The 22,196-nt window shown below is 47.2% G+C and overlaps 1 protein-coding gene across 2 annotated transcripts in view; it reads left to right on the forward strand.

Annotated features, from left to right (window-relative positions):
* The window catches only part of LOC144817743 (uncharacterized), a 322,716-nt gene that overhangs the window by 282,833 nt on the left and 17,687 nt on the right, over positions 1 to 22,196 (forward strand). For both annotated transcript variants that reach the window (XM_078674523.1, XM_078674522.1), the window contains exon 6: positions 1,603 to 1,640. In XM_078674523.1, the coding sequence (XP_078530649.1) occupies positions 1,603 to 1,640 (38 nt within the window). The remainder of the gene's footprint in view (positions 1 to 1,602; positions 1,641 to 22,196) is intronic.

Raw genomic sequence — 22,196 nt, forward strand, 5'->3', positions numbered from 1 at the left:
CCAACTGACTTGACCCCAGTAATACCGGCCTGTTGATCCTCGACCTGCTCCTGTTAAATCTCAGCGTCTCTTGTGGTCAGCAACCTCAAAAACCCCGGAGGACCTGACGAGTTTTGCAACTTTGAAATATTCACTAAAAGTCATCCGATCAACAAAAACAAAATTACTCACCTGTTACCAGGAGAGAGCCGAGTGCTGGATCTTTGTGGCCAGCAGTGACCCTAAAACGTCATTACAACTGTGATTCCGATAACTTGATTTTCCTCCATAGGATAACACTGCCTGGTTTGTGTTGATTTTTGAAACATATAAATATTCCTTAAAAATCGCTTGTTCAACAAAAACTATTTCTTTCAACTGTTTACAGGAGATGCACCAGGGCTGAATCCAGGATCCAGCCCGGAGTAAGAAAAACATACGTAAAGTAACTGATATTGCATTTTACTTAAAATCCCCATTGAGCTCAGTGTTATAATTGTGTTTAACTTGTGTTGCATATTGCAACAACTGTATCTATTGCATTTAAAAGTCTATTGCTATTTGAAAGTATCCAACTGTAGCATCTCGTTCTGAGAAAGCATTTTTATACCTACTGTTGGTTCTAAAATAAAACAACAGTATATTTTTATATACAAAACAATTGGCCTAGAGTTCAGTTCTTGAGTGTGTGAGACCATTTGCTGACTAAGTGTGTAAAACAACTGCTTTACACTGTCTTCTGATACTGCCTTACACCTCGACCAAGCTACCACTTTAGAGAGTAAAGTTACATCTAACTTTAACCTTTGCCAGAACTCTGGGGACTGTGGACTCTGTGCACACTGTACCTTACTTTGGTACAGTATGTACAGAGCCATTTTCTTACACCGCCTTGTTGGCTTGCTATAAAATCCATCACAGATTTATTCTGCAAGTTACTTGCCTGTGGCCCTTGTTTTGTGACTTGATTTCACACATGTGAAGTCTCTCTACAAGATGAAATAGAGAATTACATTTTGAGTTTATATAATGGACTCGAGAGGGCACTTCAAGTATAGCTTAGGATCTCAGGACATTTTAGCATGTAGACTTAAGTTGTCGTTGAGAATGTCCAGAAGTTGACACGTCACCTATATATGTGCCAAATAAGCTTTTTTCCAAAATCACTTACCCCACCATTCTTAGTGCTTTGAAATAGACAATGAGAGGGAGAACACTTTATAAAAAATAAAAAAGGCACATCATTACAAATAAATAATTGGGTTCTCAGCACAAAGATAAGGCTACGATTGAACCTCTTGATATACATATACTGAGTAGACCATACACTGTAAATGGGCTTCAGATGTTAGCAGATTTATAGTGTTAGATCAGAATAGCCGACAGAAACTGAGGTTCATGGGAATACAGGCACCGTAAAGTTTGACACTGGAAAAAATCCGGTTAGACTTTCTAATGTGGGTGATGGTTGGGAGATAATTAATACACTACAAAGTCACCCTAGACATCTGTAGTACATCAACCTAAAAGTGCCCGAAATCACGCTTTTGATTACAGAGTGGGAAGAGAGGGTTCTGTGTTTTAAGTTGCACTAATATTTTTGTTCCCTTGTTTTTATTGTAGAATGAATCCTGCACTTGACAGCAATGGAAAACCAACAGGTGAGTAAATGAGAAACAGTTGGAAGTTTTAGATGCATTTCGGATATTACCGTTTTCCACTTTGTATTATATTATTAAAGGCTGGGCAGTCTTGATAGGAGTGTGATTTGTGTTTTAGCAGGAGACTTTGTTTCACTGAACATAAGTTTTGCAGCATGAATCCTTTTCTGGATTCACATGCTCTACATTATTCCACCATCCAGTGATTGGGGCTGGAATTGTCTGTTTTTTTTTTTTTTTTCTTGTGGTTGTCATCGACCAACATTTGGTGCTAGGTTCATCCCCTGTGTGACGTCAAACGGCGCCCCGGAAGTTCCTTTGCGTGGTAGCCATCTTCAGATTCTTTTTTCTGCCGTTAGGTCTGGAAGCAAGGAACGAGACTACAAAATTTTGGGATGAAATCCCCAAACATTTTTTGTACAGTTTGCTAAAGAACCTTTCTACATCAATTACCAAGGCACCGGAGAAGGAAGAGGCCTCCGGCCACCTTTCTCCGTCAGAGCAGCATGCAGATGGATGGAAATGAGCCAAGGTAGGGGCCATGGAAAATACTCCTCTCAAAGTTTGCCCTAATTATCACTACAATCTGCAGATTTGACACACGAAGCGTCGGACGCTGAAATCCTCAAAGAGGATGCCGAGAAGAATCGTACTGTGAAAAAGGTCCCCAAGGACATCGAGAAGAAAGCGGACTAGGTAACTAAGATCCTTCACCCTCAGATACCAAGGGCCTAAAAAAAAGGTGCAGAAGGCATTCAAAAAAGACAACCACCGAGGGTCAGCCGCAGCCGAAAGAACCCCATGGATCCCATGCCAGGGATACCGACTAGGGTAAATTGACAAAGACCGGTGCCAGACGAGAGGCCTCGAAAGAGAAAAACATACCTTCGGAGGCTGAATCCACCACACCAAAGAAGCGGATCTCCCTAGCTTCTGATGCCGAAAGGGCCCTTGAAGTTAAGAAAGAAAGAAGACGATTGGAGGAGGAAATGGAGGCACTCCTTCAACGTAAGAAGGAGTTTGAGGCGCTAAAGGAATTTAGAATTCCTTTGAAACCTTCTACCACCTCAGAGGCCGAGGAAGAAGATATCCTCAAAGCTCCGGTGAGTCGTGGAAGAACTCTATGCTCCAGAAGAAGCGGAAGAGACAAGAACTTTCGAGGAAGTAGAATGACCTTGACACACAGAGCCCTGAAGACGAGCTATCCCTCGAAGGTTTTGCCACCAGATATGGCCTTGTACAACAGCCTCATCAATAGAGCAGTTGATACTTTGTGTTCCCCCTATGGAGGAGAAAGGAGACTCATGTTTCCTCCTAGAAACACTGGCACCCTCCACAAAAGGTACACAATACCTCCCTATGCTGCCAAGAATTCTGGATCAGAGCAAGGAGGCTTTCAAAGGGCCTTCCTCAACAAAAGGAGTAACACCAAGGGTAGAAAAGAAATACAAGCCCAACACCAAGGCTCCTAAATACATTCAGGGGAACAGGGCGCCTGACTCCATCATTGTTACCACAGCAAGAAGGAGGAGCAATGCTCATTCCTACATTGTAAGTGGGGTTGTGTGGCACTCTGATTTAATTCTAAGTAATTTGATTTTGTAGCAGCTTGGGTGCTGATCGGTTTGCTCCCTCTGACCAGTGGGGAGTTGTCGAATAGATCAAAAGTGGATGCTGTCAATCTTGAAAGAGTAGCCAATCGCACTCCTCTGGGAGATAGGTTGATCTTCCCAATATTTAGATCGAGGTAAATGAAAACGTACTCCAAAGTATACCAAAAGAAAGTGGCTTTTCACTCAGGTTTATTCTTATGTCAAGAGTTTTTCTCAATATATTCTGTTACAGCACAGCTGTATGATTAATTCCAAAAAATTCCAAGACATGCAAACAATCCATTCAATTGATAATATAGTCCTTCAAACGCCCAATGCATTTCGTGCGATCCGCACTTCATCAGGGAAAAATACATTTCAATCTATAAAGCAAATAAAAAATAACATTGTCCCTGTGAGAAGTTGGCCTGATATATGATGTTCACTAGTTCTAGTGACCACCTTGTATCAGTCCAAACAACCCTTATGGTGATTGGTTGTAAGTCAACCTTATAGACCAGCTATCCTAATGGTAGCATGGACAAAGCAGTCTTAGGCTAAACTCTTTTGGCATGTGAAGCCAGCTGTTTTACCACAATATAACCCCTTGAATACCAGATGAAAGGACACCACACAGGTGGTTATGAAAATAAACAATATATTTATTAATAACAACACCTCTGAACTCTTTATGAGATCAGAGGGCTAAGCACATGACAATACTATGAAAGAAACACGAGTTAGCACAATATTTACACGGGTGCCTTAGGGGCACGACAAACCATATACTAAGAACAATGGAATGCGAGGAAGGTAAGTACTGTAAGGAGATCCAGAGGCTGGAGGATCGCTGGGACTACGCTACGAACTAGGTAAGTATGGAGCAGGAGGCCCACGGGACTCACGTGCAGAGTGGAAACTCTCACGCGGGATGCGTACCAACGTCTATGGATACTACAGTTTACAAAGTTACGGATTCCGGACGAACGCGGCTGAATGGAGGGAAAACAACAGTGGACCTGGACACTAGGATAGTGAACACTGACTTCAGCACCTAGAAGCTTTAGTTACCTAACCCAGAGGCTGCGGGTGCATAGGGCTGAAGTGGTGTCGGGTATGCTGCGTTGATCCCGGTGATGCCTGAAACAAAGAGTTGCTGGCAGGCAGCCAGATGGAGGAGTCCGGTGGTTCCAAGGATGTAACTAGGAAGGAGAAGTCCTGAAAGGGAAGGGGACAGAGTCTCGGTCACTAGCCAGTGACGGTGCTGGAACCAGGAGGGAACCATATGCTGTCGCCGCGTTCAGGTGAAGGAAGGGTCGCTTCTCTCTGTAGCTGCGCGGACCAGGAGCTGTTCTTCACGACCAGGCTGGAGGCACGAGCTGTCCCACGTAGTCTGCTGCTGATGGCGGTGTTGGATCGTCGATCTGGTCAACAGGCCTTGGCTAGTGCAAGCCACGCGGTGGAACAAAGATGGCGTCTGGTGCGGACCAGGAGGGTCCGGGGTGCTTCTCTTTCGCAAGGAAGCAAGGGCAAGTCTGGGGGACCACACTAGCAGTGTTGAAATCTTCGGGTCGTCGTCTCAGAGGTCACGAGGCAGCCTGCAAGTGACCAGACAACGAGAAAGGCAGCAACCAGGCAAAAGGGCCCCACGCAGATCTCGTGGAGGCTGGGGGGGCTGGTCTTTGATGCAGGTGCTGTGTCGGTGTGGGGCTTCTCAGTCCCCGTTGCACTTACTCGAGGGTCCCTCGGTGGTCGTGCTGGAAGCACTGTGCAGGTTTCTTCAAGATGGCCGTCTCCACGTTGCTCGTCGCACCCACGGGTCCCAGCTGTGCTGTGGATGTGGGTAGAGGTCAGAGGGGTCTGGAGGTCCGGGTCTCGTTGAGCTGGGTCGTCAGATTCCGGGAAGGAAGGACTTGCAGCAAACCGCACAGGAGCTTGATGGTGCCTGCGAAGCAGGATGGTCACTCCCTGACCATAGGGGAGATTCTTCAGTCTTCTGATGTTCAGGAGGTCGAAAGTCAAGAGTTTCTTCGTGGAAGTTGTCAAGATTAATCTAACTGGGAATGGGACCAGCTCCTACCTTTATTCAGCTAAAGGGGGCTGCACTACGACTAGGTCCCTCCCCTGGGTGGGACCAGGAAGGGGGGTGATTACACCCCCTATCCTTTGTCCGGTTTCCCGCCAGAGCTGGGGCTGGAGTGCCCCAGCAACTGGTTGGAACCTGTGTATGCACAGGGCACCTTGTGTGCCCCAGGCATGTCTCATTCCTTTCAGCCTTGGCCTACCTAATACACAAAATCCTGTCTGGGGTGGTGCTAGCACCTCCCAAGGCAGGAAACCCTTTGTCTGAGCCTCCCTCGCTGGAAGAACTCCCAGCAGCAGGAGGCCAGACTTGTGTCTGTGGTGGCAGCATCTATCTTGTGATACGGCTCGAGTTCACTTTAACCGGGGTTCACAGTTACATACATGTCGTGTCCCTCTAGAAGGGTGGAATGCTACCCCCGTCGCCAGAATTGGCGAGGGGGTAGTATTCCAAATCGTATGACACCTTACTCGACATGTTTTGATAATGTTATACCAGAGTTAGCATTTAACCGCGAGGATTATGATGCACTTAAGAATATATGGTATAGCGTTATCATGGAACAGCTATTAGGACTTGGTTCCGCAAGCTGAAAACGGGCTCAGCTCATGCCAGAGCACCATCTCACACAATTCCAAGCACTCTGCCTTCAGGATTGATAAGGCCTGCCATAGGAGTGACTGATAGGAATATATGTGTCCATTTTAGGGTTAGATATAGGTATACTATATCTACAGCAAAGGGTGATTACACCACCTTGCCCCAGCTGTCTTGCAGCCAGTTGTGTCAGTTTTGGGTGGCCAGCCAGGGGTGGCATAATACATGCTTCAGCCCCTGGGTACACCTATGCCCTGGATACCTAAGGTATACTGTACAGGTACTGATAAGGTGACTCAGTATCCAATTAGATATGTACCTAGGGTACATGGAGTCCATTTTAACAGAGAGAGCAGGACGCCTGGGGTCCTGAATAGCAGGATCCCAGGCCAACTAAGTCAAAAACCAGCAAAACACCAGGCAAAAAAAATTGGGGGTAACCATAGTCAGATATCCACCTTCCTACATAACCCCCCCCCCCCCCCCCAACGAACACGTTGGGAAGGAAGATGGAAAAGGAGGCAGCGACACAATGGTGAATTGCTAACCCCAATGCCCTCCTTAATAGGTATGGCCACCAACAATGGGACAGCATTGAGGAACTAATAAACAAACTTCCCGAGGAGGTTAAGAAAATAGCAAAATCCGTCGTACAGGAGAGGAAAAGCATAGCAAATCTCTGCCTGAACTCAGCACTTGACGCAGCCGATACACCCAGCAGACAAATGTGCACAGGTACAACACGAAGAAGGCACGCCTGGCTCAGAATGTCAGGCTTCAAACAGGAAGTATAAACGTCCATATTCAGTAAGCCCTTCACAGGAAACGTCTTGTTTGGGCGTAAAGTTGTGTCCCTACAACAAATAAAGGAGGACAATGAAATGGCCAGAGCTATGGAAGCCCTGCAACATAGTGGCACCTTCAAAAGGAGGGGAGAATGTAATCTCAGAAGGCACACAGGAAGGGGGCTCTTCTCAACAGGACTACAACAGCAAACACAAGGCAAAGGACAGCAGCCTAGCCAGTAGTCTGGTTACCAATCCAGGAATCAAAAACCAAAACATTCCTTTCCTGGCAGAATTAGAGCCCAAGGAAAACCCTCAAGAGGGGGAGAAGCAAACTCCAAGTGACTGGCCCACAAGGAAGGACCCCCATATAACACCAGTGGGAGGAAGACTAGGACACCACTTACTACAGTGGGAAAACATAACTACAGACAATTGGATTGTAAATGTGGTACGCCACGTTTATTGTTAAGAACTAATAAGGAAACCTCCACCAAAGAAGATAAAGTTCAAAAAGAAAAAACTCTAGCAATTGATAGAAGAAATAAAGGAACTCCTACAAAAACAAGCAATAGAAAAAGTACCAAGTGAGCACAACTAAGGAAACCACTCACCTTATTTCTTGGTACCGAAACAAGATCTCACGTTAAGACCAATCTTAGATCTCAGATTCTTAGACAAATTCATTTGAACGCAGCACTTCAAGATGTCAACACTACTAGAAGTAATCCCACAACTACAAAAAGGGGATCTAATGGCAACAATAGACTTAAAGGACGCCTATCTGTGCATCCCCATGAACAAAGAAATATAAGAAACCTCAGGGTCATCTACGAGCACACTCACTACTAATTCAAGGTCTTGCCCTCTGGAATGATATCAGCACCAAGAGTCTTCACAAAGTGCCTAGCAGCTGTAGCAGCATCCCTAAGAAGGAGAGGATTATATGTCTATCCCAATCTAGACGACTGGTTGGTGAAGTTCCAACAAAGATGTTACACTCACGGTCAACTGGAGATCACAATGCTACAAGGATTGGGATTCTCCATAAACCACAAAAAATCCTCAGATCTTCCTAGGTTCAAGATGAAACTCCAAAATGGCACAGGCATACCCAAAGGAGGATACAAGCAATCAAGTAACAAATTTGCCTCTACCAGAATGGTCAGTCTGTGTCAGTGAGGGCAGCTATGAAACTGATGGTCATGATTGTATCATGCTTCTCCAGTATTAGGGGTGTCTTTCATAGATTCACATGCTTGAATATTCCCCGTTGTCGAAGTGGGAGTCCCACGGTAAATAAAATAGCGAAAATGCTAAATATATATATTATGTTAGTCCAAATTACAGCCAATCAGGCGCCAGCACCCTCTAGAACCTTCTCCTCAGAAGCTCAAGCCCTCAGATTTTCTACCGCACGTCGTGTGAAGGGAGTCTCCCTGAGCTCTGCTCAGTTCTTCACTTCAACTCTTCTAGTTCCAGTTTGTCTCAACATGTCAAGTAAGAAGTCTTTATTCAGACCTTGCTCTTCTTGTGGGAAGCTGCGCCTTTTTGCGAAGGACCCCCACCACTATTGTTTATATCCTGTTCATGAGGTTGGCAGCTGCAAGTTCTGTATTTCTTTTTCTACTAAGACTCTCAAGGACAGAGAAGGCCGTCTTCTCCTTTGGCTTCAACGTCTAAAGGACAAGGATTCTGCCCTGTCAGATGCAGAAAGTTTTCAATCTGGGCCTTCTTCAGCAGCCTCTAAGCGTGGTAGTGTACAGGATTTTCCATCTCCTTTCCTCAAAAAGAAGAAATTAGCCCTGCCTCTGGCTTCTGTGGTGTCTCCTACCACTCCTACTACCACTACGCCCACGAGACCTGGCTCTCAGGCGTCTTCTACTGCCTCTCGGGGTGTTTCCACGCCTCTTAGAGTTCCGTCTTCGACGGGAGCGTCTACGAGCGTTCCGACAACGAGAACCGCATTGTCTGCATCTTCGACGACGATGCTGGCGACGACATCAGCTTTTACTTCGTCGATGACGGTCTCGTCGACAGCATACACGTCGACGAGAGTTTCGTTGCAAGCTAAGCCTGTCCCGTCGACGATTCCCATCACCTCGTCGACGAAGAAGAAAGAATCCTAGTCGACGAAAGTCTCAAAGAAAACTTCGTCGTCGACCAAGGTCTCGTCGACGAAGACTCCGTCGACCAAGGCCCCGTCGACGAGGACTCCGTCTACGGAGGTTCTGCCTGCGTTGATGACTACACCGTCGACGATGGATCGCCCGTCGACGGTTACCCTGACAACGACTCCGTCGACGGACACACCGTCGACGATGAGTTCTTCAAAATTATCTTCGTCAACAGCCAAATCATCACCGTCGACGATACCGTCGACGGTGGCACCGGCTTCCTTTGCCTCATTGCCGTTAGTGCCTTTGAAGACTTCAGGATCCTCTGCGGATTCATCCCATCGTCGCAATAAGGCTCCGTGCCAACAGATCTCTGCTCCAGAGCCGCAACCACCTTCTCCAATGTTTGCCACTACCTCTGAGCATGACACTGAATCTGAACATGAAGATGACACATTTGGGACGGCCCATAGTCCTTCTAATTTAATTATCAAATGTCAAGAGTCTGACACTGACGAAGATGGCGGAGACCAAGAGTCTCAACCTGAGGAACAGTTGGTTCAAGTGCCTATGGCTACGATACCATTAACCTTGATCTCGAATCTCCAACATATGCTGGATGATTACAACCGTCGTTTCCCAGCAGAGCCGCTAGGTACTCCTGTACCATTTCCTGCTGCCGTTGCACAGCCTCCACCGTCTCTTCTGCCAACGTTACCACCCACAACTTCGTCTCGGGTGCAGACGTCACTCAGGATCCATACTACGGTTTACCCGCAGGATGCAGATGATGAGGCAGTTCCAGAACGTGAGGACGGAGAGGTCCCTGACAATTCGGACGAGGATGCAGGCGACCAGGATATGGCGGAGTGGGACGATTATCGAACGCGGACGCCCTCTCCTCAGCCAGGAAACTCTGGTGAATCACCTCCGGTGGATATCGCCAGTTTTCATCTACTAATGGATAAAGAGAATCACCATTTCAAATTACCTAGATCGCAACGTGAGGAGGACTGTTTCCTCTATGATTTTAAAGATAAGCCTTATAAGCAGGTCCACACAATTCCAATCAGAGGGAATTAAACTCATGCAAGCCCCAAACTCGCTACCTGCTCAAATACCGCGCCTTGAGAAAAATACAAGGCCCCGACTGGTTCTCCGGCATGCTTGTTTTTTCACCCTAAGCCGGACTCAGTAGTCAATCAAGCTGCACGGCGTCGAGCCCGGAACCCAGCGTCTCCAATCACCGCACCTCCAATAGAGAGGGTCGACGCCTAGACGCTATTGGCCGCAAGTTTTCAACCATGGCTTCCACTTCTGTCCGAGCAGCCAATGCCTTGGCCATTTTGGGACGCTATGACCGGCAGATGTGGTCGGACATATCTGCATTAATGGATCTCATACCTGAAGCTTCCAAGGCGGACGCTCAGCAGATTCTTCATGATGGGCAGAGAGCTTCGGAAGAAATGGTTGACTGTGCAGTCGATATTGCTAGTACAGGTTTCCGTCTGCTTGCAAGTGCAGCTGCCCTCCGACGCCAGGGTTGGTTAAAATCCACCTCCTTCCGGCAGGAAGTCCAATCCAAGATACTTGATATGCCGTATGATGGTGAATCGCTCTTCGGATCTCACATCGATGACGCCCTGGAGTCCATTAAGAAGGACACTGATACAGCAAAGTCTTTGGGCACGTTGCAATTCCGGAAGCAGTCCTTTCGAGGTGCGCGCGGACGCGGCACTTCTTCCAATTTTCGAGGAGGGCAACAGTACCGCTCCTACAATCTGGGCAACCAGCGTTACGCATCCACTCAGCATACTTGTCAGCACCCCTCCAGACCCTATAGGGGAAAATCCTCCTATCGCGGATCCACTCCTAAGCGCCAATGACTTTTGTCATCCCCAAAGTGTTGGAGGTCGAATCTCTCTGTTTTATTCTCAGTGGTCCTCCATCACCTCGGACCGCTGTGTTTTGAACATTGTACGACGGGGTCATACCTTAGAATTCGTCGAGATTCCTCCTCGTACTCCACCTTTTGGCCCGCCTCCTCCACACCTCGAGGAGCTTTACCATCAAGTCCGTCTTCTTGTTTTAAAGGATGCAGTCGAAGTGGTCCCGAAACATCAAAGGGGAGAGGGGTTTTACTCTCGATTCTTCCTCATACTCAAGAAGACCGGAGATTGGCGACCCATTCTGGATTTGAGGGCTCTCAACCAATTCCTAAAGTGCCAATCTTTCCGCATGCAAACATTACTGGAAATCCTGCGTCTTCTATCCAGCGAGGATTTCATGACCACCATAGACCTTCAAGACGCGTACTTTCATGTCCCAATTATCCAACAACATCGCTAGTACCTGCGTTTCAAAGTGGGACAAATGCACTATCAGTTCAAGGTCCTGCCCTTCGGGCTGCGATCAGCTCCTCGTGTGTTCACGAAGGTACTGGCCCCTGTGGTGGCTCACCTGCGTCTCCAAGGCGTTCAAATATTTCCATATTTGGACGATTGCCTCCTCAAGTCTCAATCCAACCATCAACTATGTCAGGACACTCGTCTTTGCCAGCAGGTGTTCCAGTCCCTGGGGTTGACCATCAACGTCGAAAAGTCACAGTTTGCACCCCTGCAAACCGGAAACTTCTTGGGAGCTATCCTAGACACGAAACTTTCGAAAGCGTTGTTCCAGTGTGAGCGGCGACAGAAGATCTTTTGTCTGGTCTCCCTCATTCGAAAAAGACAGTCCGTTTCTGTTCGGACATTAAAGTCGTTTTTGGGGATGGCATCATCTTGTATCGCACTGATCCCAAATTGCAGATTGCGCACCCGTCCCATTCAGGAGGAACTGGACTTGCAGTGGCGCCAGGTCTCCGGGTCCTTCAACGACCTAGTTGCTGTCACAGCCCGCATGAGAAAGAGCTTGCTTTGGTGGGCGCAGCCAACCAATCTGGAGACGGGAACGTCGTTCCTCGTTCATGCACCAGATCTCACGCTCATGACGGACGCCTCTCTGGAGGGGTGGGGCTCTCATCTCCAAGGCCTACCCATCAAAGGCAAGTGGACTCCGCCCCAACGCACGTGGCATATCAACAGGCTAGAGTTGATGGCGATCTTCCTAGCGCTCAAGTCATTCCTACCTGTAGTTCACGGGGAGTAAGTGCTTATCCAAACGGACAATACCACCAACATGCACTACGTGAACAAACAGGGAGGAACCAAGTCTCGCTTGGCCCAGTCGATCTGGGATTGGGCTCTCCGTCATCAGATCACCTTGACGGCTGTCCATCTGCCGGGCGTGTCCAACATCCTGGCAGACTCCCTGAGCAAGTCCACTTCCTCAACACACGAATGGGAACTGCACCACCCGACTCTGGATCTTGTATTCCACCGAAGGGGTCGCCCAGCTCTAGACCTCTTTGCAACACCGGAGAATCAAAAATGCCCGTCTTACGCAAGTTGGCATCCCCACCACGGGTCGTGCAGGAATGCCCTTTTGATTGATTGGTGCGATCTATTCGCTTACGCTTTTCCGCCGATTCCGTTAGTACCGCGAGTGCTGTGGAAGATGCGGAGGCAGCCCTGCCACATCCTATTGATCGCACCTCGTTGGCCCAGACAGGCATGGTTTTCGGAATTGCTTCTGCTGTCCCAGTGCGAGCCCATTCCTCTGCGTCCCCGTCCAGACCTTCTAACGATGGACAGTGGCCAAGTGTGCCATCCGGACCCCTACACGCTACAATTGTCGACATGGAACCTGAGCACCTTGAATTCGCGGATTTGAACATATCTCAGGAATGCAGGGACATCCTTGCTCATGCTAGGGCTCCGTCTACCATCAAAACTTACAAACTCAAGTGGTAGAGGTTCGGTCATTGGTGCGTGGCAGCGAATGTCCATCCCATCCATTCCACTCCGGAGCAGCTTCTTCCGTTCTTCCTGAGTCTCTCTCAGTCAGGACTTTCACATGCTACCCTGAGAGTTTTCCTAGCTGCAATCTCTTGTTTTTGACACAATGGCTCTTCTTCCCTCTGTTCCTCCAGAATCATCCGTCAATTCTTCAAAGGGATCTTCCGCAATTTCCACCTGTTCGGCGCCCTCCTCCAGCTTGGCACATCAATGTTGTCCTATCACAACTTATGAAGTCACCATTTGAGCCTATCCATAAGACGGATATCAAATTCCTCACCTGGAAAGTTGCGCTGCTTTTGGCTTTGACTTCAACTCGCCGCGTGAGTGACCTTCACGCTTTTACTGTCAAACCGCCTTATCTACAGTTCAAACCTACCGGAGTGGCGCTTTGCATCAACCCCTCTTTCCTACCTAAAGTACCTACGGATTTTCATCTGAATGAGCCAAAATCTCCGGCGGAGCAGCGCTTGCATTCTTTGGACATCAAACGATACCTTAAATTTTACATTGCCAGAACTGCCTCCTTCCGCAAGTCCGACCAACTGTTCATTGCTTACGGACGGCTGCGTAAGGGGCATCCAGTTTCCAAACCAACAATTGCCCTTTGGATTTCTTCAGCCATTACCTTCTGCCATCTACAAGCTGGCAAACCATTGCAGTCTTCAGCGAGGGCTCATTCTACGAGGGCGATGTCTTCATCCACCGCCTTGTTTGCTGGTGTGCCTCTTCATCAGATTTGCCGTGCAGCGACATGGTCCAGCAGGCACACCTTCACCAAACATTACTGTTTGGATGCCATCAATGAAGCTGATACCGCAGTGGGACAGGCAGTGCTTAGTCATCTTTTCCAATAAGGTGAGCCTCTGTTCCCTCCTCCTTGGTGTTTTTGCTGTGATTGCTAATGATGCTGTACATGACTGTATTATTATTACTATCTTGGTTTTCCATATGTGCCTAGCAATCTCAGTTCTCGGAGGTTACTGCTTTCTATTCTATTCAAGCATGTGAATCTATGAAAGACTCACCTAATACTGGAGAAGAACAATTGTTACTTACCTGTAAACAGGTGGTTCTCCAGTATTGGTGTCTTTCATAGATTCACATGCGACCCACCCTCCTCCCCTCATAGGCTCTCTTCTCCTCATGCACTCTTGGTCACTTTGGTGCTACGAAAATCTGAGGGCTTGAGCTTCTGAGGAGAAGGTTCTAGAGGGTGCTGGCGCCTGATTGGCTGTAATTTGGACTAACATAGTGACACTAATGTGTTAATAGTAGTTTTTCTTTTTACCATGCATTCCTATGTAGGAATCGTTTAAGAGGTTTTCCGTTGTATTTCCTCTTCTTTTATTATGTAATATGTATATATATATATATATGTGTGTATATATATAATATATAATATATAGCATTATTGCTATTTTATTTACCGTGGGACTTCGACGACGGGGAATATTCAAGCATGTGAATCTATGAAAGACACCAATACTGGAGAACCACCTGTTTACAGGTAAGTAACAATTGTTCATCCCCCTCATCTCCCATGCATGTCTACACATGTGCCTTCTACAGGAATGGCTGCGCAACAGTGTGTCACAAACCACAGGGAGTTAATAGAATCTAGTGGTTGTAACAGAGAGGATAACAGAGGCGTCCCACAAGGGTTGAGAGCACACTCTGGAAACCCGTGGGTACAGGGTCAATGGAACTATGCAGACTCCATAAAACATATCAACTTCCTAGAGATGAGGACTCCAGGCATTCCAAGCACACATTGCAGGGAAGACGATATTGATCCAAACGGACAATACTGCCTCAGCAAATGGGGAGGTATTAACTCTTTTACCCTAAGCAAGCCAGCTCAGGAAATATGGCAATGGGCAGTACCAAAGAAAAATCAATCTGCAGACAATTCACCTGCCGGGGAAGGACAACACAGAAGCAGATCAGCTGAGCCGCCAGATAAGCAGCTCACACGCATGGGAGATTAAACAACGAGCCTGCAAAGGGTATTCAAATTCTGGGGAACACAAATAATAGACCTATTCGCAACAGTGGCGAACAAGAAATGCTGATTCTTCGCCACCAGGTTTCAACACCAGCTACCAAAAGGGAATGCCCTGTCGCTAGACTGGTCCGGGACATTTGCATACGTTTTTTCTCCAATCCCTCTACTACAAAGAGTACTGGAGAAAGCCAGACAACCAGGAACAGACTGTAAGAAAGTACACTCTTTTTGCATGGCTACCCCTACTTTTTGCTAAACTGCTTATGTGCTTTGACTGAGTGTGCCCTAGTTTCCTGCCAAACAGGTACCCAGGGCCTATCTTCTTTCTCTAACCTGCATTAAAAACAGAACGCACTCTTTGGCTACAGGTCAGTCCGTCGTAAATTGTACCACAAGTACCAAGGGCACTGTCGCCAGAGAACGGATGCATCACTTATTGTGCCACCTTGAGAGGCCCTGTACCTTTACACACACACACACTGCCATTGCAGGCGCGTGTCTTGGTGCAGAACAAAGTGAAGACTCGACATGGCACACATCCCTGTATGCCATGCATACTACCCACTGCCAAGGCATTGGTCAGCCGCCCCTATTGCTGGGTGCACTATACCAGTTGTGAGGGCACAGGTGCATGAGCCCTGTACCACATTAGTGTCCTAGTCCATTCTTAGACATTGTAAGTGCAGAGCTGCCATTAAGAGTATATGGTGCTGGAAGTTTGTCATTTAGAACTCCACATCACCATAATGCCTACATTGAAAATTGGGAAGTTTGGTATCAAACTTCTCAGCACATTGAACCCCCACTGATGCCAGTGTGGGATTTCACCCAGAGGGCATCTTAGAGATGCCCCCTGAAAAACGACCAGCCTCTGGTGGGTTCCCTGACTGGTACACACCAGCCTGCCACCACGAGACATGTTTCTGTACCCCTAGGGTGGAAACCTTCGCTCCCTGAGTCCAGAAACTAAGCCTTTCCTGGGCAGAGGTGTTCACACCTCCCCCAGTCAAGGAAGAGCCATCTGTGGCAGGGGAGCTTCAAAGGCCTGTCAGCCTTTGTAATGCAACCCCCAGCCTCTCCTGCTATTAGTAGCAGGCTCCCTTCCTGTCTCCCCACCTTTTCGGCGGGAAGACAGGCAGGAATAATTAGCAAAGCCCAGAATGTCTGCCCACCTCTGCCAACCCCACCCCTCAGGTAGGGGAGGCGAGGTGAACCTCACTCCTCAGTGCCCACCTTCTTGAAGATGGCAGGTTGTCTCCAATCAGGATTAGGGATTGTGCCCACCCCCACATGGGGTGAGCACACAAAGGCTACGGACCTCGAGACCCCTAAAACGCCCTATAAATACAGTATGTAGGGGGCAGCCCTGAACCAAGAAGAGATTCCCTCAACCTACGAAGAACGAGGACAAAAGAAGACGCCCAGCATTGGAGACTGCAGAGAAGAATTGACATGGCCCCAGCCATTCTGGCTCATCTGCAATATCCAGAGATCCTGCACCAAAACTCGTCTTGTCCTGCAGCTAGCAACCTCCAGAATCCCTGGGAGGGCTAACTGGCTTCAACAAATACTGGATCTCCTGTGAACAGCAGCTCTGTTCAAAAGAAACTCCCAAGACAGACTCTGACCCTGCTGAGGATAAAGAAACCCGACGCCTGGAACCTCCACTGCACCCGACACCTACTACCCAAATCCGGGTGACCAAGCTAGGTCCCCCAGCGTTCCAGGATCCGAGTCCACCTTGGGTTTACCCCTCTAGCACTCCCCGACGTCGCCTGCAGCCTCTGCATGGAGAATTCCCCCTCCCCCACCCCCAAGCGCGAGTAGCCCTGTGAGGTGATATCCGCCCTTGAAAAACACCCCTGTATCCGGCCACCCTGCACCCTGGAGAAGAGAACCCGAGGTGCACCTACATCCCCTAGCCCTCCAACTTACCTGCCCAGCTGGTTCCTCCCAGAAGTCTTCCAGCAGCCAATAATCAAAACCGGCAACTCCCATTGAAAGCAACCCAACGCCAAAACAGCACCCAGCATCCTGCACACAGCCGCCGCTGCGGGTGCACCTTATGCACTAACTCGGATCCCCCTTTACCCTGAGCCTAACACCAGGAGCTTTGCTCCCACAGCCTAGTGGAGGCCCGCCCCCATTGGTGTAACTTTAAAGCCTCAGCACTCTTCAGCCCTAGTGCCGCTGAGGGTGCTTTGTGAGTGCATCCTTGACCCTGGGGGAACGCAGGTTATTACCCCAGAATGCCTACTTCCACAACCAAGTACTTACCTGTTAAATAATAACCACATTTTCTCCATAGGAATACATTGACTGTTTTTCCTTGAAAATTCTTTTAAGTGTGGAGTTGATTTTGTATGAGAACTTGAAAAATTGCAAATAATTGAAAACGACTTTATTGACCATTTCTCTGGGAAATGTCCCAGTGTGATATCTAGGCATATCACACGGAGTAGAAAGAGTAATCAATAAAGTAATCTAACAGTAATTTCCACTGTATTGAAAAGATTTACAAACCAAGAAAAAATACATTTTCATTCAGCGTGCTTGTATTTTTCAGCCTGCCTTGAAAAGAAGTATTTACAATTACCTGTACCAGGTTTGCTTGGTTCTAGAAAATAAATATAACTAAATAATGTTTTTTACCAACAAATTGGTTTGAGTTCAGTCTTTGAGTGTGTGACATCATTTGCTGCCTGAGTGTGTACAGCAAATGCTTAAAACTACCCTCTGATAAAGCCTTACTGCTCGCCCACACTACCACAAATAAAGAATATGGTGATATTTACTTTTACCTCTGCCTACCTTTGGGCTTCCACTGGACTCTGTGCACCGTATACCTTATTTTGGTATAGTATATGCAGAGCCAGCTTCCAACACGCTGTTTACGCAAGCTTAGCTTAAAGCTCAATGTGTCCTCTTGGAGCGATCACCCTAGCAGTAAAGGTTTTGAGTTTATGAATAATACATACCGTTTTGTACATCTTCTACACTTGGATGCATATTATGCTATAGCAGTAGATATGTCTGGGCCCCACAACTGAACTGTTAACATACAGTTAAAGGGTTTTTGATATAATAAGTTGAGGCTACTTGTCCTGTGGACAAAAGGACAATACATGTTTTTTGTCCTTGACCTCAAAAAATATGTCCTTGGAATCAGGCTATAGGAATTACACCTCTCTCTGAACTTAAATGTTTTTTTTTTTTTTTTAGACCGTCATGTGTACACCTCAGGTGGCCTGTACTAGTTAATCTGGTTTGAGTTTCATGTGAAAGAGATGTTCTGTTTTAATAACAAAGAGTTTCTAGTTATCTATCCTCCATTTCTACAGATTCACATGCCCGATTCATTCCCCATTATCGCGGAAGCCCCAAGGGGACCTTTCAATACCATTACCAATAAGATGCATTGAGAACAGTACAAGCAAAGCCACTTTAGCAGAAAAAATACCCATCAGAAAAGACAATGAGGTGAGAATGCACTGACCTCCCCTTCCCCCAAAGGCATCAATATTTCAGATTTCTTCTTCATAAAGTATGGAAGAGAGTCCTGCTCAGAGGTCTGCTCAGATAATTTTCGATTTCCTTTTTTGTGCACATTTTAACTAGGATGTGACCTCTTCATGCATCATTTTCGAATATCCTGTGGATTTAATGTGCCTTGTAAAAAAAAAATATTTTTGGGGGCTGACCAATATTCTGGCTGTATTTACTGCCTTCATCTGCTGTATAAACCATCAGATTTGACTCACATTGTAATCTAAAACCCCAAATGACAGAAATGCCAGTCATCGCGGGTGGCTGTAGAAAATGATGGCTATTGACCAGCAAAACCAAGGAACGCCATAAAAATTGTACATACGAGATCTAAAAAATGGCTCTGAATCATTATCTGAGATAGATGTTTCAGAAGTCACTCTCCCCAAGGCCTTGAAAAAGATCTGATAAGAAGTCAGATAGGCTCTCAAAGGCATCTGCTGAGGCACATTCCTAAATAAAATACTTGGACAGACCATTGACACATCACTTGTTGACAACCCCAACTGTCTCCTCTTGTCCTAACGGTGAACTACTGTTGATGGTCCTTTCAACTGTTCCAACTATAGCCACCAGTTCCATCACCAGCAATAGTCACTCTACCGACTATACCATTGACAACTGGAACAAAGATAGCACTTCTGTCAGCCATGGCACCATTGCCAGCATTCTTCGTCATAGATTGGAATCTCAGGGTTATAGGACACTTTGGAACTGGCAGTAGTCCTAATGAACATCATGTAAAATATCAAGACGATAGCGCTCACTAAGGGCAGAAGGACTGATAAGGGTTCCAGCAGACCTTATTGATGATTTCATCATGCGCTGCAAGACTTGTATCAAGTTTCTACATCATGCACCTCATGCCGATGTTCCATGGTCGTCCCCTGCCTTAGTCATGTCGAGGGAAACCAGCACCTGTTTCTCTGGCTGGTAGATCCATTACCTAAATGTTTCGACCACAGAAGCCGGCCGGCTGAGCAGGTACATGTGGATTCTTTAGATGACATTAAGGAAGTATAGCTCTTTGGACACCTAAGGCACCATCTAATGAGTAGAGATCACGGTCGCCCATGCAACAAGTACACCTACCCTCCTCAAGCAGGCTCACTTCCGAAGGACATTTCCCTTTTCTATGAACTAGAAGAAAAGATGTCAAAACAATGTAACGTGTCTGTGACTGAGACTGAAATTGATTGGCATGGGAGGAGGCCAGCCACGGCTCCCTTGAGCTCAGACACCGAGTTCATATTCACACCTAATTACCCTTCAATGTTGGGACTTTTAGAGGAATGAGACACCCAGGAGAGCGCGGGAATCGAGGGCAAGCGGGTGTGGACCCCTAACCAAGATCATGTATTGACCATACAAACCCATATACGATCATATGCTTAGCCTATTCCACATCATTAAAAAATAGCAGATGCACGCTGATCACTACGACACCTATCTCTTAATGTACAAGGCTTGACCTCCCCAATTAAGCGTTGTGTCCTCTTGCAATGGCTCCACCAGAAAGAGGTAGATGTGTTGTTGCCGCAAGACACCCACCTCCACTGACCTGATAGCAACTCCTACTCGTACCCAGTTCAAATTCCTTCATCGTACATGCGTAAGTATAAGGGTGTTACGACCTCCGCCAAAGAGACCTAACCTACCGGATTGACAATACACACTCCAGCGGAGAGGGTAGGCATTCAAGGATTCAATGTGGGTGCCCCTCCGAACATGCTATCCATTAACCCAGACATTGGTAAAGTTACCATCCTGCATAAGAAAAAGAGACCTTTGGACTTTGAACCCGATTCACCTATTCCACTGAAGAAGAAGGACTTTGGCACTTCTCCCACAAGACCCTTCATCCCTTTTCAAACTATTATGCCTTCCACACCCTTTGCCCCTACCTCTCCTTCTCACCACGGGGACAATGAGGGGGACACAGGGTATGAACCACGGCCTCTATATGACTTTCCTCAAGATCCTGACCAAGAGGAACCTTGGGATGAGCCAACAGACCCTTATGACACCCATCCCATCCCTGATGTGCCCATTTATCCTACTAAGCCATCACCCACTGATGACACAGTAGTCTTTAACCAACTCATAGACAGGGCAGCACAATTCCACAACGTGGACATGCACAATGACCCTGTAGAAGAAGACTTCCTCTTTGACACTTTCACTACTGCAGAAAAAAGTGTCAAAACACTTCCCATTTTGAAGGGAGTTCTAAAACACACACCTGACATATTCAAGGATACAGCCAGGGCACGGGTAATCAATCCCAGAATAGAATAAAAGTATAGACCGGCTCCTACAGACCCTACTTACATCAAGGGCCTGTTGCCACTAGACTCACTGGTGGTTGCTAACGCACGTAAAAGAGCCAACTCTAAGACAACAGGGGAAGCACCTCCCCCTGATAAGGAGTAAAACATTCTAGAGGCTTCAGGCAAAAGGGTAGCAGCACAAGCATCCAACCCTTGGAGAATTGCTGACACACAAGCCCTACTGGCTCGTTACGATAGGGCGCACTATGATCAGCTCGAAAGCCTTATGCAACATTTGCCCAAGCAAATGATCTCATTCAGGAGGGAAATTTCATATCAAATGCCTCCATTAAATGTGCGCTGGACGCTGCAGACACCGCAGCTAGGTCCATTAATACTAGTGTCCTCCTCCGCAGACACGCATGGCTGCGGGTTTCAGGTTTTAAGAATGAGGTGCAGTCGACCATTCTAAACCAACCCGTCAATCCAGATTTTTTATTTGGTCCTGCGGTAGACACCATCTTGGACAAAATGAAAAAGGACACGGAAACCACAAAATCCATGGGTGCACTGCAATTTCTGCAACATAGGGGCTCCTTTCGACGCTCCTCATAGAGCAAATGCATGAGGAAATACTTCTCAAACATCTGCCTCATACAAAAGTAACACACAAGGTTCATTCGCAAAGAACACCACCAGAGGTGATTACAGAGGTAACAGTAAAAAGGGAAGAGGGTGGGAGGCAATTATACCAGAGCCTCCGCCACCACAAACAAGTGACTTCATTACGCTGCCTCCAGACCACTTAACACCAGTCGGAGGCAGACTACAACAGTTCCTACCTGTCTGGCACGCAATTACCACGGACAGGTGGGTGAGAGAAATTATCCAGTCTGGTTATTGCTTAGAACGGACTTCTACGCCACCAAACATACCACCCAGACATCGTCCTATGTCCATAGAACACATCACCCTACTACAACAAGAGGTGAGAAGCATGCTGGAAAAGGGGGCCATAGAGCAAGTCCCTTTCCACCAACAAGGGAAAGGAGTATACTCCCTATACTTCCTTATTCCAAAGAAGGACGGTTCTCTCAGACCAATTTTGGACCTCAGGCCCCTAAATCAATACATACTATCAGAGCACTTCCATATGATCACACTACAAGTGCTCCCGTTGCTACAGCAAGGAGACTTCCTAGCAACACTGGACCTCAAGGATGCGTACTTCCACATACCCATCCATCCAGCCCACAGAAAATACCTCAGGTTCACAATAGAAGGGAAACACTACCAATTCAAGGTTTTGCCTTTCGGGGTTACCACGGCTCCAAGAGTGTTTACAAAATGCTTAGCGACAGTAGCGGCGCATCTCAGGAGACAACACGTCCATGTGTACCCTTATCTGGACGATTGGCTAATGCAAGCAAAATCGTACCAAGAGTGTGCAGCACACACGTCACAGACAATCCAGTTGCTACACAGCCTAGGCTTTTCAATCAACTACACAAAAGCGCATCTGCAACCTTCCCACATACAGCAATACCTGGGAGCCACTATAAACACCTCAGTGGCAAAGATAGCTAGCATGCAGATACTCATCCGCAAATTCCTGCCACAGCACTCCTTGCCAGCCCAAGTTTTCATGCAGCTCATAGGAAT

The sequence above is a fragment of the Lissotriton helveticus genome, chromosome 2_1, assembly GCF_964261635.1.
Source record: "Lissotriton helveticus chromosome 2_1, aLisHel1.1, whole genome shotgun sequence".
Lineage (NCBI taxonomy): Eukaryota > Metazoa > Chordata > Amphibia > Caudata > Salamandridae > Lissotriton > Lissotriton helveticus.